The 19235-nt window shown below is 44.7% G+C and overlaps 1 protein-coding gene across 1 annotated transcript in view; it reads right to left on the bottom strand.

Annotated features, from left to right (window-relative positions):
- Nucleotides 1–19235, bottom strand: part of snd1 (staphylococcal nuclease and tudor domain containing 1) — a 447837-nt gene that overhangs the window by 28877 nt on the left and 399725 nt on the right. Inside the window, 2 exon segments of the mRNA XM_084330125.1 lie at nucleotides 7790–7815; nucleotides 7818–7991. Coding sequence (XP_084186251.1) covers nucleotides 7790–7815; nucleotides 7818–7991 — 200 coding nt within the window.

A 19235-nucleotide genomic window follows, 5' to 3' on the forward strand; every position in this document is an offset into this window, starting at 1 on the left:
TGTATCTCTGTGTGTGTATGTCTGTATGTGTATCTGTGTGTGTGTATGTGTGTGTATCTGTGTGTGTGCCTGTGTGTATCTGTGTGTGTGTGTATCTGTGTGTGTGTGTGTGTGTATCTGTGTGTGTGTGTATCTGTGTGTGTGTGTATCTGTGTGCGTGTATGTGTGTATCTGTGTGTGTGTCTGTGTGTGTATCTGTGTGTATCTGTGTGTGTGTGTATCTGTGTGTATCTGTGTGTGTGTGTATCTGTGTATGTGTGTGTGTGTGTGTGTGTGTGTGTCTGTGTGTGTATCTGTGTGTGTGTATCTGTGTGTGTGTGTATCTGTGTGTGTGTGTGTGTGTGTGTGTGTGTGTGTGTGTGTGTGTCAGGGCGCTGGGGGGGAGGACAGGCCGCCTGAATACTTTTACCAACGGATTTCCAGTTCCGCATTCGCGTTCTGCGCTCTGATTGGCCACTGACGTTTCTGGTTGCGCCAATCGTGTGACGGCAAGTTCTGCCACCGGTTAAGCTTAGGCACTCTTTCGAAGTTGGTTAAGGTTAGAGTTTGTCTTAGAGCATGGAGATAGAACACCAGCCCTGATTCCAAACTCTAACCTTAACCATCTTCGAAAGAGTCGCCTAAGCTTAACCAGTGATAAACTAGGCATTAGGTAGTTTGCTGCTGTTCGAGGCGGAAATGGGCGCGTCACGCGATTGGGCGCACATGTCACATGACCAGAAACATCAGTGGCCAATCAGATCGCACCAGAAACGTCAGTGGCCAATCAGATCGCAGAACTGGAAATCCGTTGGTAAAAGAATAGACGCGGACAGGCCGTCTGGTCTCTCAGAGTTTTGGGGTCAGCAGAGTTCATGAATAGAGCTCGGCCTCGGTCTACAATCATCTCTGCCCTAACAGCTGTGACACACACACACACACTGCACTTGCTTATGGCAGTCCATCGTGAGCGAAGATGACAGCTTCCTTGTGTTATGATGAATGAATATAGCCCAGTAGCCATCGTTGCTGTGGATGACGATGAAGTTAACCCTTTCACTGCCACACGACAGCAGGTTATGCAGAGCTAATGATGCTAATGATGGAGCATCGCCGTCGGTTGTGTGATAGTAAAGGGCTAACCTTCTGTATTGTCACAGTGAAAGGGTTAACCGGCTGTCGTGTGGCAGTGAAAGGGTTAAAGAGCAGGATAGACGCTACTAGGGGTGTAACAATGCATCGAACCTAAGGTCGAATCGCATCGAATCGTGGTCAAATGAAGAGATTTCATGATGCATTGAATCGTTGCCTGAAGAATCGTAATCGAATCAAAGTGGGGTCTAATCGAATCAAAGTGGGGTCAAATATTTACACCCCTAGACGCTACCCAAGATTGTGTTGAGTATCTGATGAGTGTGTATGTGAGTGTAAGTGTACGTGTGTGTGTGCGTGTGTGAGAGAGAGAACAGATGTAATGACAATGACATATTCACAAACAATCTTTTTAGCAGATAGGAACCGTATTAATATTCCTTTTACTCAGAACGCCGACTTCAGAACGTTCATTAATATCAAGTGGTGTTTAATCTGCACCTACAAATGAGCACCCTTTCGTTCTTTTGCGAGAGAATATTATTATGCAAAAGTATCATCTCTTGACACATCCATTCTGCTTTGTGCCGCTGCGCCCTTCACAGAGATTATGTGAAAGAGATTAAGTGTGCGTGCGTTCGATTCACTTAAGCTTAAACTATCGCTGCTCGCTTTTATATTGCACGTGCCGCAAACGTACGTTAATATTCCCTCCCGTTTCCCCGACGGGCGTATCAATGACAAAAGTAATGATATCATCCACTTTTAGTGTCCTGTACGAATATCCCGTCCATGTGGACGACAGGGGAGCAGCACGGTCACAGATGGCCTGATGCCAGATGGACAGTGGATTAATATTTGCACTGTGACACTGCGCACAGCAGAACAGTCAAACACATGCCTATTCTAAAGCTTTCCATTATGCACTTATATAAATCTGCTCAGTAGTGTGTGTGTGTGTGTGTGTGTGGTCGGAAACGTGCATGTGACATTCTGTGACCTCACTGCCAGTGAAGAGACTAGAAGTGCGATGCGCTGTGTGTGGTTTGTCCCTCATGACCTACGGACCACTTAATGCGCAATATCTGGGTCAGTCATCCTGCAAATGGAAACAATACATTTATCCTCTGGTTCCCAGCTTCATCCAACCGTGGTCATCCTCATCACCCGTCTTCCTCATCACCCGTCATCCTCATCACCCGTCATTCTCATCACCCGTCATCCTCATCACCCGTCATCCTCATCACCCGTCATCCTCGTTACCCATCATCCTCATCACCCATCATCCTCATCACCCGTCATCCTCATCACCTGTCATCCTCATCACCCGTCATCACCTGTCATCCTCGTTACCCATCATCCTCATTACCGCAACTCTCATTTTCACCATTCATATGCTCTCTCTCTTATTTTCCTTTTCCCTCTCTCTCTCCAATCCATCTCTCTCTCTTCTCTCCCTCTTTCTCTCTCTTCTCTCTCTCCCTCTTCTCTCCCTCTTCTCTCTCTCTCTTCTCTCTCTCTCTTCTCTCCCCCCCACCTCTCTCTCTCATTAGCAGCTGGCACCTCCTCTTCTCTCCTCCCCTCTCTCTCCCTCTTCTCTCTCTCTCCTCTCCCTCTCTTCTCTCCCCCCACCTCTCTCTCTCATTAGCAGCTGGCACCTCCTCTTCTCTCTCTCCCTCTTCTCTCTCTCTTCTCTCTCTCTCTCCCTCTATCTCTATCTCCCTCTCTTCTGTCCCCCCCACCTCTCTCTCTCATTAGCAGCTGGCACCTCCTCTTCTCTCCTCCTCTCTCTCTCTTCTCTCTCTCTTCTCTCTCTCTCCCTCTCTTCTCTCCCCCCCCGAACTCTCTCTCTCATTAGCAGCTGGCACCTCCTCTTCTCTCCTCCTCTCTCCACTGTGGCCAGCGCTCCCTCCCTGCTGGGCCCGTGTCGTGAGAGAGAGCAGAGCCGTCCATATGATGGACTTAGTGAACATCCAGGAAAAAGGCCTGAGCCAAACTTAAACAATGAAGCTGGCTAATGGAAGAACAAATGTATACGTCACACATATATACACACAAACACATATATGTGCATATTCTCAACTTGCCATCCACCCCCCTGACCCCTCCATCTTCTTCCTCGCCTTTAAAAGTTCCCTCTCAAACTCCAACGCACTAGCGGTTGACTATTGATACAAGTCTAATGTGCCAGTGCTGCATTACAGGCCATCTGTGATGCAATTATGGACCACTACAGTAGAGATGACGATGGCCACCCCCGATCCCCCCGGAGAAGCAGATGAATGAGGCCCACGGCGAGGAAACAAGATAGGGACGGACAAAGGGCGCTTTGAGGAGGTCGGGTAGCCGGAGAAGATCAGTGAAAAGAAAAAGAGAAGAAAGAGAGGGTAAAAATGGGCGATCAAAGCGAGCGAGGGCTGAATGAACACCACTCTGTCTGTATCTCTGGAGAACAGATCTTCAAAGGGATAAAAGTGTGGAGGCTGCACCCATTCTTCTCTCTCTGCACCGGCGCTCCTGTGAGACAAAACTTATTTTTTCCGGTTGTGTCCAGCGGTAAATCGAGTCTCAGATTCTTTCAATCATATACACCCCCCCCCCCACCCCCCCTCCCTCCAAATATGACTAAAGGCGTCTGTCAGTTTATCGCGTTAATTAGATTAATTAATTACACAGCAAATTATTGAGTTATGAAAATTAACTCAAAATTAATTACATTTTTTTTTTAAATATGGTCCATTTGCATGTTCTTGGTATCTGATTCTAGGGACATCTATTAATCTCAGGGAATGTATTCCCAGTGTCAGAAATACTGTGGGCTAGATCCACAAAGAATGGATTGCACAGTGCAAGTTGCACCCTTACTTACAATTCATTATGAATTGAAAATGGGGGACCCTGATGTAACCAAGACCAAAGTCTTTCTCTGGTCTGCATCCCCTTAACAATTGTGTGTATTGAGCCGTACTGTATTGTACCCATTCTGCAATCTGTTATTAACATTTTCATTCAATCAACCATTGTAATGAACCAAATGAGAATATCAATAATTTTTTTTGTATCTTTGACTGTGAATAACACCATGCTCAAATTGTCCAGACCTGAAAAATCTAAGCTAATTAATAGATGGAAGATGATTAAACAGAAGGTTTTGTAGATGCAGTACTGAATTCTGCCATCCGGACACATACAATTTGAAATATGATTATAGAATATAGAATATCAGGCATAAAATGGTTATGCGATTAAAATGCGATTAATTAGAATAACCCTTTATTCGCCAATGACGTGTTACCACGTCATTCTCCGCCATGCGTAATCTGCCAATGTAAGGCGTCTTTGAGATCAATATTTCAAAAATCTGTCATGTCAATCATATTTCACCCACGGAGACTTGAGATCTCCTGTTGATCTCCTCTCAACTCTCCAACGGTTCAAGAGCGCCATCTGGTGCCCGATCGGCGGATCGCCCAAACAGGAAATGAGCGGCAGGAAGTGGTGCTCATCCATATTCGGTCCGGCCACTCGCTATCGCTTGCGGGACTCGAGATCGACACACTGGATAGCGATCCGTTGCCAATAACTCGATAAACAACATGATTTGGACGTATATATTATTACAACCTGGAAATGGATCGCATATATCAACATCCCATAATCGCAAACTTTCTGCTCCACGCTGACCACCCAACGGTCAGAGGAAGCTGTGGTAAGTTTCAGCATGTTTCCTTATTATGATCCATATAAACTGCTGTGATCTATGTATCGCCCATACTACATAAATGATTTAACGTCGGCCACGGACTTATAAACCCCCCCCCCCCTCCGGTCACCAGCAGATGATGAGGCATGACGTTTAGGACCTTGAACAATTGACATTTTTTATCTGACGTCAATCGGTATCAAACTACATTTGATGATGTAATATATGTATTTATGGCTATAAATCACGTTCTGCAGAATGCTGCAGAAAATGATAAAAACATATTTATACTTTAGACCGTATATTAATATGAATATGTGAATGAAAAAGTAGAACGTTGCTACATCCTAAACGATAGATACTTGACGTTGAATGGGCCATAGTAATGTCAATTTAGCAATACAATTTAAAAAGTTATAGCCCTGCAAAGAAGGGGAACATCTCCATAGACTTACAGTACTGGCAGACAGTGGATTAAGATCAGAATAATCCCTGGCAGATAAAGGGTTAATTAATTACAAATCCTGTAATTAATTAGATAAAAAAATGTAATCACCTGACAGCACTAAATTTAGGAACAGCAGGAAGCGTTTGAAGGAGCCATCAGTCGACCTCTCTATCCATCTGTAATCTGATCTGCAGGCCCCCCCCCCCCCCCCCCCCGACACACGAGCCTGCACCCCCCCCCCCCCCCCCCCCCGACCCGACACTGCACCCCCCCCAGTCCTGTGGAAACTCAGAGTGGAATTCATCCATTACAAAAGGCATAAGCGGGTAGTTGCTAAACTAGAAGTAAAAGTGCCTGCTAAATGAGCCTATTCATTCCAAAACGAGCCGATACGCACTGAATAACAAGCGCTTCACTTTTTGGCAAATCTCAATAAACAGCCCAATAGTGGCTCGTTGTAAACGCCCCGCGCTGGGAACACGGCGGGTAATGGTTTCAAAATCCAAGAATTTTAAATCAGATGCGATAAAAAAAAAAACACACACATCAGTTCCCATAGCGACACGACACTGATTGTGGTGGACAGACTATATTGATTCAGATAAATGCTGTGCCTGATCTCACTAACTGTGAAACCAGTGGGAGAACAAGATAAAATAGTAGTTTTCCTGCGTTAATCCAACTCTTCATATCGGCCAGGAAGTGCTGCATGCTGGACACAGCCGCTTGCCTCAGCGTATCCACACACAGCAGAGCAAGTGGTTGATCTCAGCTAACCATCTCCCATAAGCCACATTAGTGCAGTGAAAGGGAGGCTTTAATCACTGCGCCGCTTCCATAGGAGGGCCCATTAGCCAGAGGCTGCTTTTATAGTTCCTGGCTACCGGTTAAAAAGGTCAAAGGTCAAAGCTCTCTCTCCGGTGCTAAACACAATGCTCTGCGTTAACATCACTGACCCCGACCGTGGAGGGGATTTCATCGGCACGGGTTAAGCGGGTAAAGTGTGCGCGTGTCGTGAGTACTCACTCTGCTGCCTGTGTGCGACAACACCGCTCGTATATTTATGAACAATTACACTCCTGTGGGGATATTACCTCATTCTTTTGTTCGTGCCAATTTGTAAGTAAACGACAGAGCGGAGAGTAATGTGGGGGGGGATGGGCGTGTGCGTGCGAGCGGTAATTGCGGCCGGAATAAATATCTCCCGTTTTTTTATTCCTTTATCTTTCATTTTCAGAGAGGGGGCTTGGAGTCTGCCGGCTGAATTAGCATAACGAGGCGAAGGCAAACGAGGGCTGCTTTGTAATCGGACAAAATGGCCGCCCGGCTGACACAAAAAAAAGAAATCACTGAGGTGTGTGTTTGTTTACGCGTGCGCTCGTGTCTGGGTTGAAGAACGAAGCGACGTATGGCTCCTTAATGGCAATGGTTTCCATCACGCGGCGTTCACATTAGTGTTGAGTTGAACGCAGTGTTCACACACGGAGGCGAAGACATGCATGCTAAGCTGGGTGCCAGGATGGAGAGTAAGCGCTTAGCCTTGTTCTAGCGGAGACAGTGGTGATTACCGTGTTGCCAGAACACTTAGCACTTAAGGGGTATATGAGCCTTGAAAGATGAGCTAGAGCACAACATACAGTATGCTACATAAACGCTAGGTTGATGTGCTCTCCTCTAAACAGGCCTTCATCACGACCCTCGAGATTCATGGAAACAAATGGGATGATGATGATGATGATGATGATGATGATGATGATGATGATGATGATGATGATGATGATGATGATGATGATGATGATGATGATGATGATGATGATGATGATGATGATGATGATGATGATGATGATGATGATGATGATCATCAAAGCCAGAAGGTCCTGACAAACCGGTGTGTTCGGATGAGTTTGACAGACTTGTCCGACTTTATTTTATTTTATTTAATAACAATGACAGAAATGATAAACATGGGACAATAATGGTGATACATTCTAAATATGAATTTATTTTAATTGCAGCAAGAGAGGCGATCGCTCCTTCAAGGCCGTGGCGCCCAAGCTATGGAACCAGCTTCCCCTGGAGATCCGATCTGCCCCCTCACTGGAGACATTTAAGGCCCGTCTAAAAACCCACTTCTATTCCCTGGCCTTCAATAAACCCTGATTCTCCCACACCCTCTAACTCACACACTCCCATGTATTTTATCCTGCCCCTCCCTCTTGTATCTCTTATTATGCTCCTCTGTCCCCTGTGTGCTACTGTACTTTGTGTTCCCCTATTCGTGTGTTGTCCTACTGTCCTACTCTCTGAATGTACTGTCTTGTAGTGTGCCTTTTGTATTTGTGTATTTTATATTAGGACATGGATTTTAACCTTTGATTGTACAGCACTTTGGTTGGCTCTTGGGCTTTTAAACGTGCTATATAAATAAATACTTGACTTGACTTGACTTGCATATGCCATTCTAAGAACTGTTAATCACTCACTAGTGCTACTGTCTTGCTGCTTTAGTCTTATTCTTCTTGGGAGGCGCGCGTGTGTGTGTGTGTGTGTGTGTGTGTGGTCCTCACCATCTCTGCAGGGTGCTTGTCCTTCTCACGTCCACCATGACCATGCCCTCCCTGACCAGGCCCAGCCCCACGTCGTCCTTGGTGTCGGCAAACTGCAGCGTGACGTGAGGGCAGGACACCCCCGAGTACTCCACGTTCAGCATGCACTGGGTGTTCTGGATGTCCCGTACCACACTGTCTACCACCTCCGCACGCACCTCATCTGGGGGGGGGGGGGGGGGGGGGGAGAGGAGGAGTAGATAGGGGGAGAGAAGGAATCAGGGTAAGAAAATAATAATAATATAATACACTTTAATTGTATAGCTTTCATACAAGAATTACAGTTCAAAGTGCTTCACATCTCAAAGTGCTTCACTCTCAAAGTGCTTCACGGCTCAAAGTGCTTCACAGCTCAAAGTGCTTCACAGCTCAAAGTGCTTCACAGCTCAAAGTGCTTCACGGCTCAAAGTGCTTCACATCTCAAAGTGCTTCACATCTCAAAGTGCTTCACAGCTCAAAGTACTTCACAGCTCAAAGTGCTTCACATCTCAAAGTGCTTCACATCTCAAAGTGCTTCACGGCTCAAAGTGCTTCACGGCTCAAAGTGCTTCACATCTCAAAGTGCTTCATGGCTCAAAGTGCTTCACGGCTCAAAGTGCTTCACATCAAAGTGCTTCACAGCAGCAAGAAAGACATAAAAGGCAGGAAAACAAGGGAGGAAATGTTGGAGGAGGAAGAAGAGGGCAAGGGGATGGAGGAAGAGGAAGGATGGAGGAAGAGAAAGGATGGAGTTGGTGGTTGAAAAAAAGAGGATAAGAACCAGAGAAGAAATGGGGAGGAGAGGAGAGTAGAGGAGGTTGGAAGAGGAGAGGAGGTTGGAAAGAGAGGAGGTTGGAAGAGGAGGAGAGGAGGTTGGAAGAGGAGGAGAGGAGAGTAGATGAGGTTGTTAGAGGAGGAGAGGAGAGGAGGTTGGAAGGAGAGGAGAGGAGGTTGGAAGAGGAGGAGAGGAGGTTAGAAGAGGAGGAGGAGAGGAGAAGAGGGGAGGTTGGAAGAGGAGGAGAGGAGGTTAGAAGATGAGGAGAAGAGAGGAGGTTGGAAGAGGAGGAGAGGAGGTTGGAAAAGGAGGAGAGGAGAGAGGAGGTTGGAAGAGGAGGAGAGGAGGTTGGAAGAGGAGGAGAAGGAGGAGAGGAGTTTGGAAGAGGAGGAGATGGAGAATGAGCAAAGAATGAAGGGTTGGAGGAGGAGAAAGACGAGAGGGAGTGATGCAGAGGAGGGAGGGTTGGAGTGAGAACAGAGAGAGACAGATAAAAAGGAGGGAACAGGGAGATGTAAAGGGTTAATACATTTTGTAACAGCTCATTGTATCAACACACACACTCCATACCTAATTGTGATATATATATTTGTTGACAAACCTCCGTCTCCACACACCTGATCTAATGGGGTCAGTAATAATACGACAATACGCTCACTCACAATACTCTCTCTCTCTCTCTCTCTCTCTCTCTCTCTCTCTCTCTCTCTCTCTCTCTCTTCACTTGTAGAGTCTGACGCACACCAATTATCCACTCAGTCGGTTCAGGAGGTTTCAGTTCTATTGCACTACATAATGGCCTGTCCTCCTTCCCCTCCATCTCTCTCCCTCTCTTTTCTTCTCCTCCTCATCTCACTCCCTCACTTCTCACATCCTCCTCTCACTTTCCATCATCTCCTCCCTTTGCGAAACACTGTTCATTTGACTGACTGCTGGGTCAGAATATAGCTGAACAGGGCCACGTTGGGGCCATATTGTTACAGTTTTTGTTATAAGGTTAAAAATGTACAAACCCCAGTGTTTGACATAAAAAAACTAGTGCTGTCAATAGATAAAAAAAATTAACTAATTAATCTCACAATTTTCTGTAATGAATCTAGATAAAAAAATTGCATTTTACTACTTAAAACAGAATCTTGTAACAGATATTTACTTGAGTAAAATCATGGAATTAATGTAAAATCAACACAAAGAAAGTATATTTAGATTCAAAGACTATTTCAATAGCTTTCTTTGAATACAGTTTCTCTCCTGTGAAATACAAATGTTCAACAAAACCATCAACATTGACTCAGCTAGACCTCTTTCTTATATCCGCGGCGCTAAGATTGAAGATGTTTCACTCCATAGATTAATCTAGATGAATTTATTTTAATGCTCTAAATAATTTAAATTCATCTCCAAAGTTAAAGCATATATACATAAATATACTTTTTTAATAGGGGCAAGCAGTGTCGGTTCTGGTTCCCAAAACTAATTTTGAACCGGCAGGTGCATTCAGAACCTGAGAAGCTGGAACCACATTTCTTTTTCTTGCAAAAAACTCTAGGCTGTGAAGATACGAGGAAGAAGGAAGGAGATGAAGGCAGCGACTGACAACAACGTGAACAACGTCAACAATGGAGGGGTCTGCTGAGGAAACTAAACACTTGGTGGATGGGCATCAACAGAGTTCCAGGAACAGCTAGAGAGTAGTACTAGAAAGAGTGAGCTGTATGAAGCTAGAGAGTAGTACTAGAAAGAGTGAGCTGTATGAAGCTAGAGAGTAGTACTAGACAGAGCGAGCTGTTAGCCCAACTTGTGGAAGATGGCCAAGGCTGGGTTCACGAGAACGTCAGACCAAATGATGAATCAACTCTGTTGCGTTTACTTCCGCCTGTCTTGTACGTTGAGCAGCGATGATGAAGGGAGGTGTCAAACTCCCTGTGTTCTGCTGGTGTGAACGCGGGCTGGTTCGCCAGGAAGCACCAAGGTTCTGAGACTCCAGAATGGAACCAGAACCAGAACCATGTCTGTCTGAAAGCGGTCGAAACACTGTTAGCATGTCAAAATTATCACTAATTGGGCGGTCAGGTGGCGTAGCGGAGATTGCGCTCGTCACCAATGCAAGAGGCTGCGGTCTCGATTCCCGGAGTCAGCATTGCCTTGGCTTGGGCTGATCGCTATACTAACTCGTTTGGCTGGGTTAGGGGGAGGGAAGCCGTGGGTGGGAAACTGGCGTTGTGGACAGCGACGTCTACAGGTCAGGTTTGGGTGCTTGCTCAGCTGAGGCAGGACTTGAGGAAGGCAGCGTGACCTCTCACGCGTTACACTTCACCAATGAGAGCCCTCGCTGCCAGGTGAGAAGAGAGCCACTGGCTGTCGCCGCACGTGTCGGAGGAAGCGTGCGGATACTTCAGGGTTCCCTTGTACCGACCAGTAGGAGAACATGGTAGGGGAGGGGGGGGGGGGGGGGGGGGGGGGGAATTGGCACAACAACAAAAAATTGGGACGGGGAGAAAACAGAGAAAAATCGGAGAGAGAGAGATACAAAAAAAATATATACAAAAAAAATATCACTAATTATTATTATAGCCATATTATTTTGCTTAGGGACCTCAAAGCCTAAAGCCTGTCAGAAGGAGATGCTGGTTAAGTTGTATGTTATGTTATAAGTTATATGTTGTATGTTATGTTATATGTTGTATGTTATGTTATACTGTACGTTATATGTTGGATGTTATGTACACTGCCGTTTACCTTGCCGTTTAATTACATTAAGCACCGGCTTTTCTAATCTATGTAACACAGCACTCTTATTTCAGACGTGCGCTCTCTTACTGACACGCAGACCTTTGGTAGACTCACACACACACTTCCACCTTTAGAAACTTTGAACAAAGACACCTTTCTTTGATCCACTTTTTCCTCCTCTTTTTTAATTTTCTTCTCCCATCCCAATTCCACTGTGCCAATTCTCCCCTCACCTGTCTTGAACGTTGCTCGCATATGCCCCCCACTGGTCGGTTGTAGGGAGGATAGAAGCCCATCACATGTCCCCTCCGATACATGTGGAGGCAGCCAGTCACTTCTTTTCACCTGCCAGCGCGGACTCTCATTGGCGAAGTGTAACGTGTGGGAGGCTCACTACCCCCGCCATTTCCTGTCTCTGCTGTGCAGGCGTCCCCCAACCGACCTGTAGGAGTCGCTGTCCACAACGTCCAGATTACCACCCATCGACTTCCACCCGCTGACTCTGCCAATTGAGTTAGTATGACGGCCGGCCCAAGCCGGAGGCAACGCCGACAGCCGGAGTCGAACCCGGTGTCTCAGCGCCACCCAGCCGCTGAACAAAGACACCTTTCAAGTAGGCACCAAGCCATACTAAGGGACTATTAAAAAAACTATCAGGTTAGATAGAACCCACTCGCTCTCCCTTCACTCAGCAGAAAGGACGGTAGTGGAAGAAGAGTTGAGTGATTGAAGTAGAAGCTTTTGTGATTTATTGAGGCATCTCAAGTATGTGGTCAAAAGGTTTGCATGTTTGATGTCTATGTTAATCACAGAATTACGATAGAAACCTTTGAATCCTCTGAACTTGATCAGTCTACATTTAAAATGAGTCTTGATGCATAAAAGTCTGTAGTGTCTAGTGACGCCCATTTCAACCACTTTGATTAACTGCTTTGTTCAGACAAAGTGTTTGCTTTCATTTGATTCCTGTATCTGTTTCTCATGTTACATACATGTTACATACGGTCACATTACCAAGACAAATATAGCCGCATTACTTCAATATAAACACATTCTCATGTGTTTGATTGCGGAGGAACAGCGTGTGGAATCCAGCCACGATACAAGAACATGATAGGAACCACGGTACCTTCACCTAATGTCCTCTAAAGAGAGAGAGAGATAGAGAGAGAGAAAGAGAGATAGAGAGAGAGCGAGAGCAAGAGAGAGAGAGAGTAAGAGAGAGAAAGAGAGAGCGAGAGCGAGAGAGCAAGAGAGAGAAAGAGAGGAGAGAGAGAGAGCAAGAGAGAGATAGAGAGAGAGAGCAAGAGAGAGCAATAGAGAGAGAGAGAGAGCGAGAAAGAGAGAGAGAGATCGAGAAAGAGAGTGAGAAAGAGAGAGCAAGATAGAGAAAGAGAGAGATAGAGAGAGAATGAGCAATAGAGAGAGCAATAGAGAGCGAGAGAGAGAGCGAGAGCGAGAGAGAGAGCGAGAGCGAGAGAGAGAGCGAGAGCGAGAGAGAGAGCGAGAGCGAGAGAGAGAGAGGGGCTAGCCTCAAAGGCAAAAGGAGACACTTAAGACTATCACTCCCTGGACACCAACAATCTCTCCCTACACTAAACATCTCTCACAGGTTTTGTCTCCATGGCAACCCCCTTTCAGCTAGCTGCCCCCGGGTACGTGTGTGTGTGTGTGGGTACGTACGTGTGTGTGTGTGTGTGTGTGTGTGTGTGTGTGTGGGCAGCACTTGTTCAAGAAGTATAAGAGCCCTTTTCACTCTGGTCAACCTGTCACACACACTGTGGAGGAGCTCAGGGCGAGAGAGGGATGGAGAGATGGAGGGAGATACAGAGGGAATGATGGAGAGGAGCAAGAGGGATAAGGAGGGAGTAGAAGGCACAGAAGGAAAGAGAGACGGAGGCGGAGGAGAGAAGAGAGTGAACAAATGAGAAAGAGAAAGAGTGGGCAGCCAGGAGGAGAGATGCAATATGAATGAGAACCTTCTGCTGAGAACAGAGTAAGCATCAACAAGAAGCCTGGGGCTGACTACTATTATTCTAAAACAGACCACCCAGCTAGCTAATACTATATGCCGGGCCGAAGGCGGCTGCTGAAACAGTTCATCGTCTTTCGTCCAAAAAAAAAAAAGAAAATCTAAAGTGACTGCTGATTGGACTGTTAGGCTAGCTACTAGAACAAACTGGTTCAATCACACTCACTCCAGCACACTCCTCGAGGTAACCTACACTGACGCCTGGCTCCATTTAAACTATCTATATAACAGTGATGCTGGCGCGCAGTGCGTGTAACAAGTAACACCTCAAATCTAAAAGAAACAGATCGCCAGAATAAGTGCTTGACCACAGTTTGCCTCCACAAGAAAGGCATCCTCAGAGCCCACTACACACTCATCATCCTGGAGTATCGTCTGTGACAGATGATGACGGCTGAACATCTTCAGGTAGGCTAGTTAGTAGGGATGGCAATTGATAAGATTTTATCGATACGATTCCATTATCGATTCTGCTTATCGATCCGATTCTTTATCGATCCCTGATAAATTTATAGTTTAAATAAATGAATTGGAAATGCAACAGAACTAAGCTGGTTAGAATAACAACATGCAACTTGACATTTCTGATTGTCATTTATTAGGGATGTCCGATATTATCGGCCGACCGATAATGTAAAATGTAAAATGTGATATGTAAAATGTGATATCGGAAAATATCGGTATCGGTTTAAAAAAAAATAAAAACAATAACAATATTTGTTATATATATATCCAGTGACATTATTAGTTACCTGAAATTATTCTGTTTTTTTGGGGGGGGAAACCCTGCATATATCGGTATCGGTTGATATCGGTATCGGAAATTAAGAGTTGGACAATATCGGAATATCGGTATCGGTAAAAAAGCCAATATCGAGCATCCCTATCATTTATTGTTGAGCCCCCATGTCAGAAAAATACAAAAACTGTAAACAAAAGAAATTAACTATAGCCTACACTTAAATAAAATTATGTATTTGAGATTCTCTAATTTATTTTTATTTTGTATTAGTTTATTCTTAACACTTTAATCGCCGATGACGTGTTTAGACGTCATTCCTCGCCATGCTCATTCTGCCGAAGACGCCGTAACTCGTCTTTGATATCAATAATTTAAAAATCTGTGATCGAAATCATATTTCTCCTCCGGAGACATGAGATGTACTGGTGAGCTCCACTCAACTGTCTAACGGTTCAAGAGCGCCATCTGGTGGCCGATCGGCAGATCGGCCAAGAGGGAGGGGCGCGCCAAACAGGAAGTGCTCATCCATAATCCGTCCGGGCACTCGCGATCGGTAGCCGGACTCCATCTCAACACACTGGATAATCAATTGCTCGCCCTAACTCAATAAACAACGTTATTTGGACGTATATAGTATTATACAACCTGGAAATGGTTCATCAGGATCAACATCCCATAATCGAAAACTGTCTACTCCACGCTGATCGTCCAACGGCGCGAGGAAGATACGGTGAGTTTCAACGTTATTTTCTAACGTATTCTATACTAACTGATCTGATGATCATATGACCCACACTAGATGAATGGTATAACGTTGCCCACGGAATTATAAACGACCCCCCGCCCATCCGGTCAATATCAGATGATACGTAGTAACTTCTAGAAGTACCTCCAGTTGAAATTTTTCATCAGGCACCGATCGCTACCAAACTGTATTTGATCATCAATATAGTGCATTTGGGGCTATAAATCAAGTTCTGGAGAAAGCTGCAGAAAACGATAAAAACATACTTATACTTTAGACCGTATTTTAGTATGAATATGTGAATGAAAAAGTATAACATTGATACACCCTGAACAATACATATAGGACATTGAATGGGCCATAATAATGTCAATTTAGCAATAGAATTTAAAAGGTTATAGCCCTGCAAAGAAGGGGAACTTCTCCATAGACAAATAGAGCTGGCTAGGGATGGTAAATTATGAATTTAACCCATGGCGATCAAAGTGTTAAACTAATTTAATCTATTGAATAACGACCTGTTGAATGTAACTACAGTTCAATATCTTAAACTAATTTAATCTATTGAACCGTAGTTGCATTCAACTGGTCGTTATTCCTCTGACTTCCGTCTCTGGCACGCGCACACACGCACACGCACGCAACCCTCTGTCTCTTATTATATGTGAACTAAAAAGTACAAGGTTTACACAACAGCCCCCACCCCTTTTTTTTTATTTGTACCTGTACTACCTGCTGTCAGCTGTTATCTCTCTCTCTGTGTCTGTATGAGCTTGATTAGCTAGCATTAGCTTGTGTTAGCTCCATGGCTGTTAGGTTGCCCCGATTTAAATGAATGACTCTGTTCTAAAGCATTCGAGTAGTTTTCAATCACTGCACTTCGAAACAGTCAAACAGCGGGAGCATTTCGGGAGCATATGACCAAAACCCAGGCAATTTCGAGCCCTTAAGGAATCAAATAGTCTGCCATGGCTACCTGCGTGGCGCTAACGTTATTGTTTTGAAATGCGCAACTGTCAGAAAAACCAGGCAGCGATAAGAGGAATCGATAGTCACGGAGGCATGCAATTCCAGGAAATTAGGACAATTAGGAACCGGCTCCCAATGGGAACCGGTTTTCTATTCCCATCCCTACTAGTTAGGCAGCTTATTAGCTCCATCCACTTTTCTAAGCACAATTTTTTATTTTAAAAGGGCATTTAAAAAGATACAATTCACTTTTAAATGCTGTTTTTTTTTTTTTTTTTATCAATATTTATGGTTTAAAACCAATTTCCGACAATTAGTTACACTTTAACTAAAGACATTTCTAATTAAAAAGAGTCATGTCTGGATTAATTTCCACCTAAACTGAGATAAAATAAAATAAAATGCATTTTAACCTCTTAACACAAACAATTAAAGTGGGGGACTTAGTGATGCCCCTGTTGGAAACATATAGGATGGATTTCTCAGGAGCAGGAGTTGTTCTGCGAAACCAGAGGTATTAAAGTGAATTAAAAATACTCTGGAACACACACACAACCCCAGATACATGCATGCGCGCACACACACACACACACACACACACACACACCAGGGATTGCGTAAACACACCCAGATGTAAACAAGGAGATTAGGAAGTCGACAATAATAGAACGATGTGTGTCTATGCTTATGCCATCTGTTTGAGTGTATGAGACAGGGTTTGTGTTATCTGGCTACCAGTTGTTTTTTACCGGGAAAATATGTTGAAGTATGAAATATTGAAATGTCTCCGGTCATAATGTCCAGTTAAGATAATTCCATGGTAACCTGCTTGATCCCTGTCTCCTCCAGCAGAGCAAGTCTTCTCTCCTCTCTTTGCTGTTCCCTAACCACAGCACTGTCCATGGTGCTGAACTCTCTGCTGTTCCCTAACCACAGCACTGTCCATGGTGCTGAACTGATCTCTCTCTGCTGTTCCCTAACCACAGCACTGTCCATGGTGCTGAACTGGTCTCTCTGCTGTTCCCTGACCACAGCACTGTCCATGGTGCTGAACTGGTCTCTCTGCTGTTCCCTAACCACAGCACTGTCCATGGTGCTGAACTCTCTGCTGTTCCCTAACCACAGCACTGTCCATGGTGCTGAACTGATCTCTCTCTGCTGTTCCCTAACCACAGCACTGTCCATGGTGCTGAACTGGTCTCTCTGCTGTTCCCTAACCACAGCACTGTCCATGGTGGTGAACTGGTCTCTCTCTGCTGTTCCCTAACCACAGCACTGTCCATGGTGCTGAACTATCCTCTGTTGCCTAACCACAGCACTGTCCATGGTGCTGAACTCTCCTCTGTTCCCTAAACACAGCACTGTCCATGGTGCTGAACTCTCCTCTGTTCCCTAACCACAGCACTGTCCATGGTGCTGAACTCTCCTCTCTGCTGTTCTCTAACCACAGCACTGTCCATGGTGCTAAACTCTCCTCTCTCCTCTGTTCCCTAACCACAGCACTGTCCATGGTGCTGAACTCTCCTCTCTCTGCTGTTCTCTAACCACAGCGCTGTCCATGGTGCTGAACTCTCCTCTCTGCTGTTCTCTAACCACAGCGCTGTCCATGGTGCTGAACTCTCCTGTTCCTTAACCACAGCACTGTCCATGGTGCTGAACTCTCCTCTCTCCTCTGTTTCCTAACCACAGCACTGTCCATGGTGCTGAACTCTCCTCTCTGCTGTTCACTAACCACAGCGCTGTCCATGGTGCTGAACTGGTCTCTCTCTGCTGTTCCCTAACCACAGCACTGTCCATGGTGCTGAACTGGTCTCTCTCTGCTGTTCCCTAACCACAGCACTGTCCATGGTGCTGAACTCTCCTCTCTGCTGTTCTCTAACCACAGCACTGTCCATGGTGCTGAACTGGTCTCTCTGCTGTTCTCTAACCACAGCACTGTCCATGGTGCTGAACTGGACGCTGGAAAGGCAACTAAGTCACATTCTTCTCTCTCTGAAGAACAGAGGCTGGAGACATGTTATGCACGCAAGTCTATTGACAGGACTTCTTTTTTATTCTGGAATATCATGTATAAGCAAAAGTAGCCTACTTTTCAATAAAACATCATGAATCTACATCCCTGGATGATGTCATTCTTTATATAGCCCAGTGGTTCCCAAAGTGTGGGGCGCGACCCCCTAGTGTGGCATGGATACTGCAGGTGGGGCGCAAAAAAGAAAAATAAATCATAATATTAATTTAACCTACCAAAACTGATGAACGCCAATGTCAACAAAAATGTATTGACTGTGTTATTCCTTATACAGAGCATATTCAGAAGACTAAATACGTTTAGCCAGAAAAGGTTGTAAAAGCATTGTACGTTTGTGCTATCTATTACGCTAGCCTGCATGAGAGGAATTTATGAGAGGAATCAAACAGTTTCTGGTAGCAGCTAAAAGACAAGCGGTGAAGCGTACAAGTAGTCAGCTACAGCTTCTGAGAGTGGCCATCTCAAAACAAATACCCCGCTTTGGGAAGATTTACAAGGGAAAGCAAGCACACACAAGTCACTGAATGTAGGCTAGAATGGGAATATGAAAAGTGATTTATTTGCAACCTGCAGTAGTTAATAGTAGGCCTGCTTTTGATTAATATATTAATTAAGTTACTATTATTTTCATTCAATTAAATCTACTACTCAGGGAAGTACTACACGGTAATTGTTATTATGTCACAGTGGCACAGGATCAGTTGGCAAGCTTTTGTTCATTTTCAAATAAAACTAATTGTGTCTTTGTGTCTTGTTATGTTAATCTCGTCTTGTTAGTAGTAGAGGAAATGGCATGTTTGTAGCTTAAAATTATTCAAGCCTACATCTAGGTGGGGACCAACTACCCAAGTGGGGCCTGATTGAAAAAGTTTGCAAACCACTGATATAGCCTATCGATTAATAAGCTGAATAAAATAATAATATTTGTCCGGAACATTAAAATCTTCCAGGACACATGGAGTGGCACCAAGAGAAACCCTGGTGTGTTTATCTATAGATTCTGTTCCATCTCTGCTGTAATAGGTAGCTAGGCAGTGCGACGGATATTATACTATTGTTGTATCCCTAGATGTCATAAAACCATATTGACTATGCATATTATTATCTTAACCCTACTGTATGTATTGTGTGATTTGATCAGCTGAGTCAAATCACATAATACACCATTTGTTTTACTTGCAGACTAATATGATCTCTCCAGCAAAAACAATGTTTTAGATTAACTAAATGTGTATCAGAAGAAACAAAATCAACTGTCAAACAAACAGATTAGTCAATCGCTAAGACAGGACTGGTCCCTCTCAGTCGAATCATCGGTCGGGTCGGTCTTAGTTGACCAACACTTTGTTAGTTGATTAGTCAGCTGACTATTAGTCGACTGAGAGTTTCTTTAGTGGAGA

This window comes from Notolepis coatsorum (assembly GCF_963971535.1).
Source record: "Notolepis coatsorum genome assembly, chromosome: 15".
NCBI lineage: Eukaryota > Metazoa > Chordata > Actinopteri > Aulopiformes > Paralepididae > Notolepis > Notolepis coatsorum.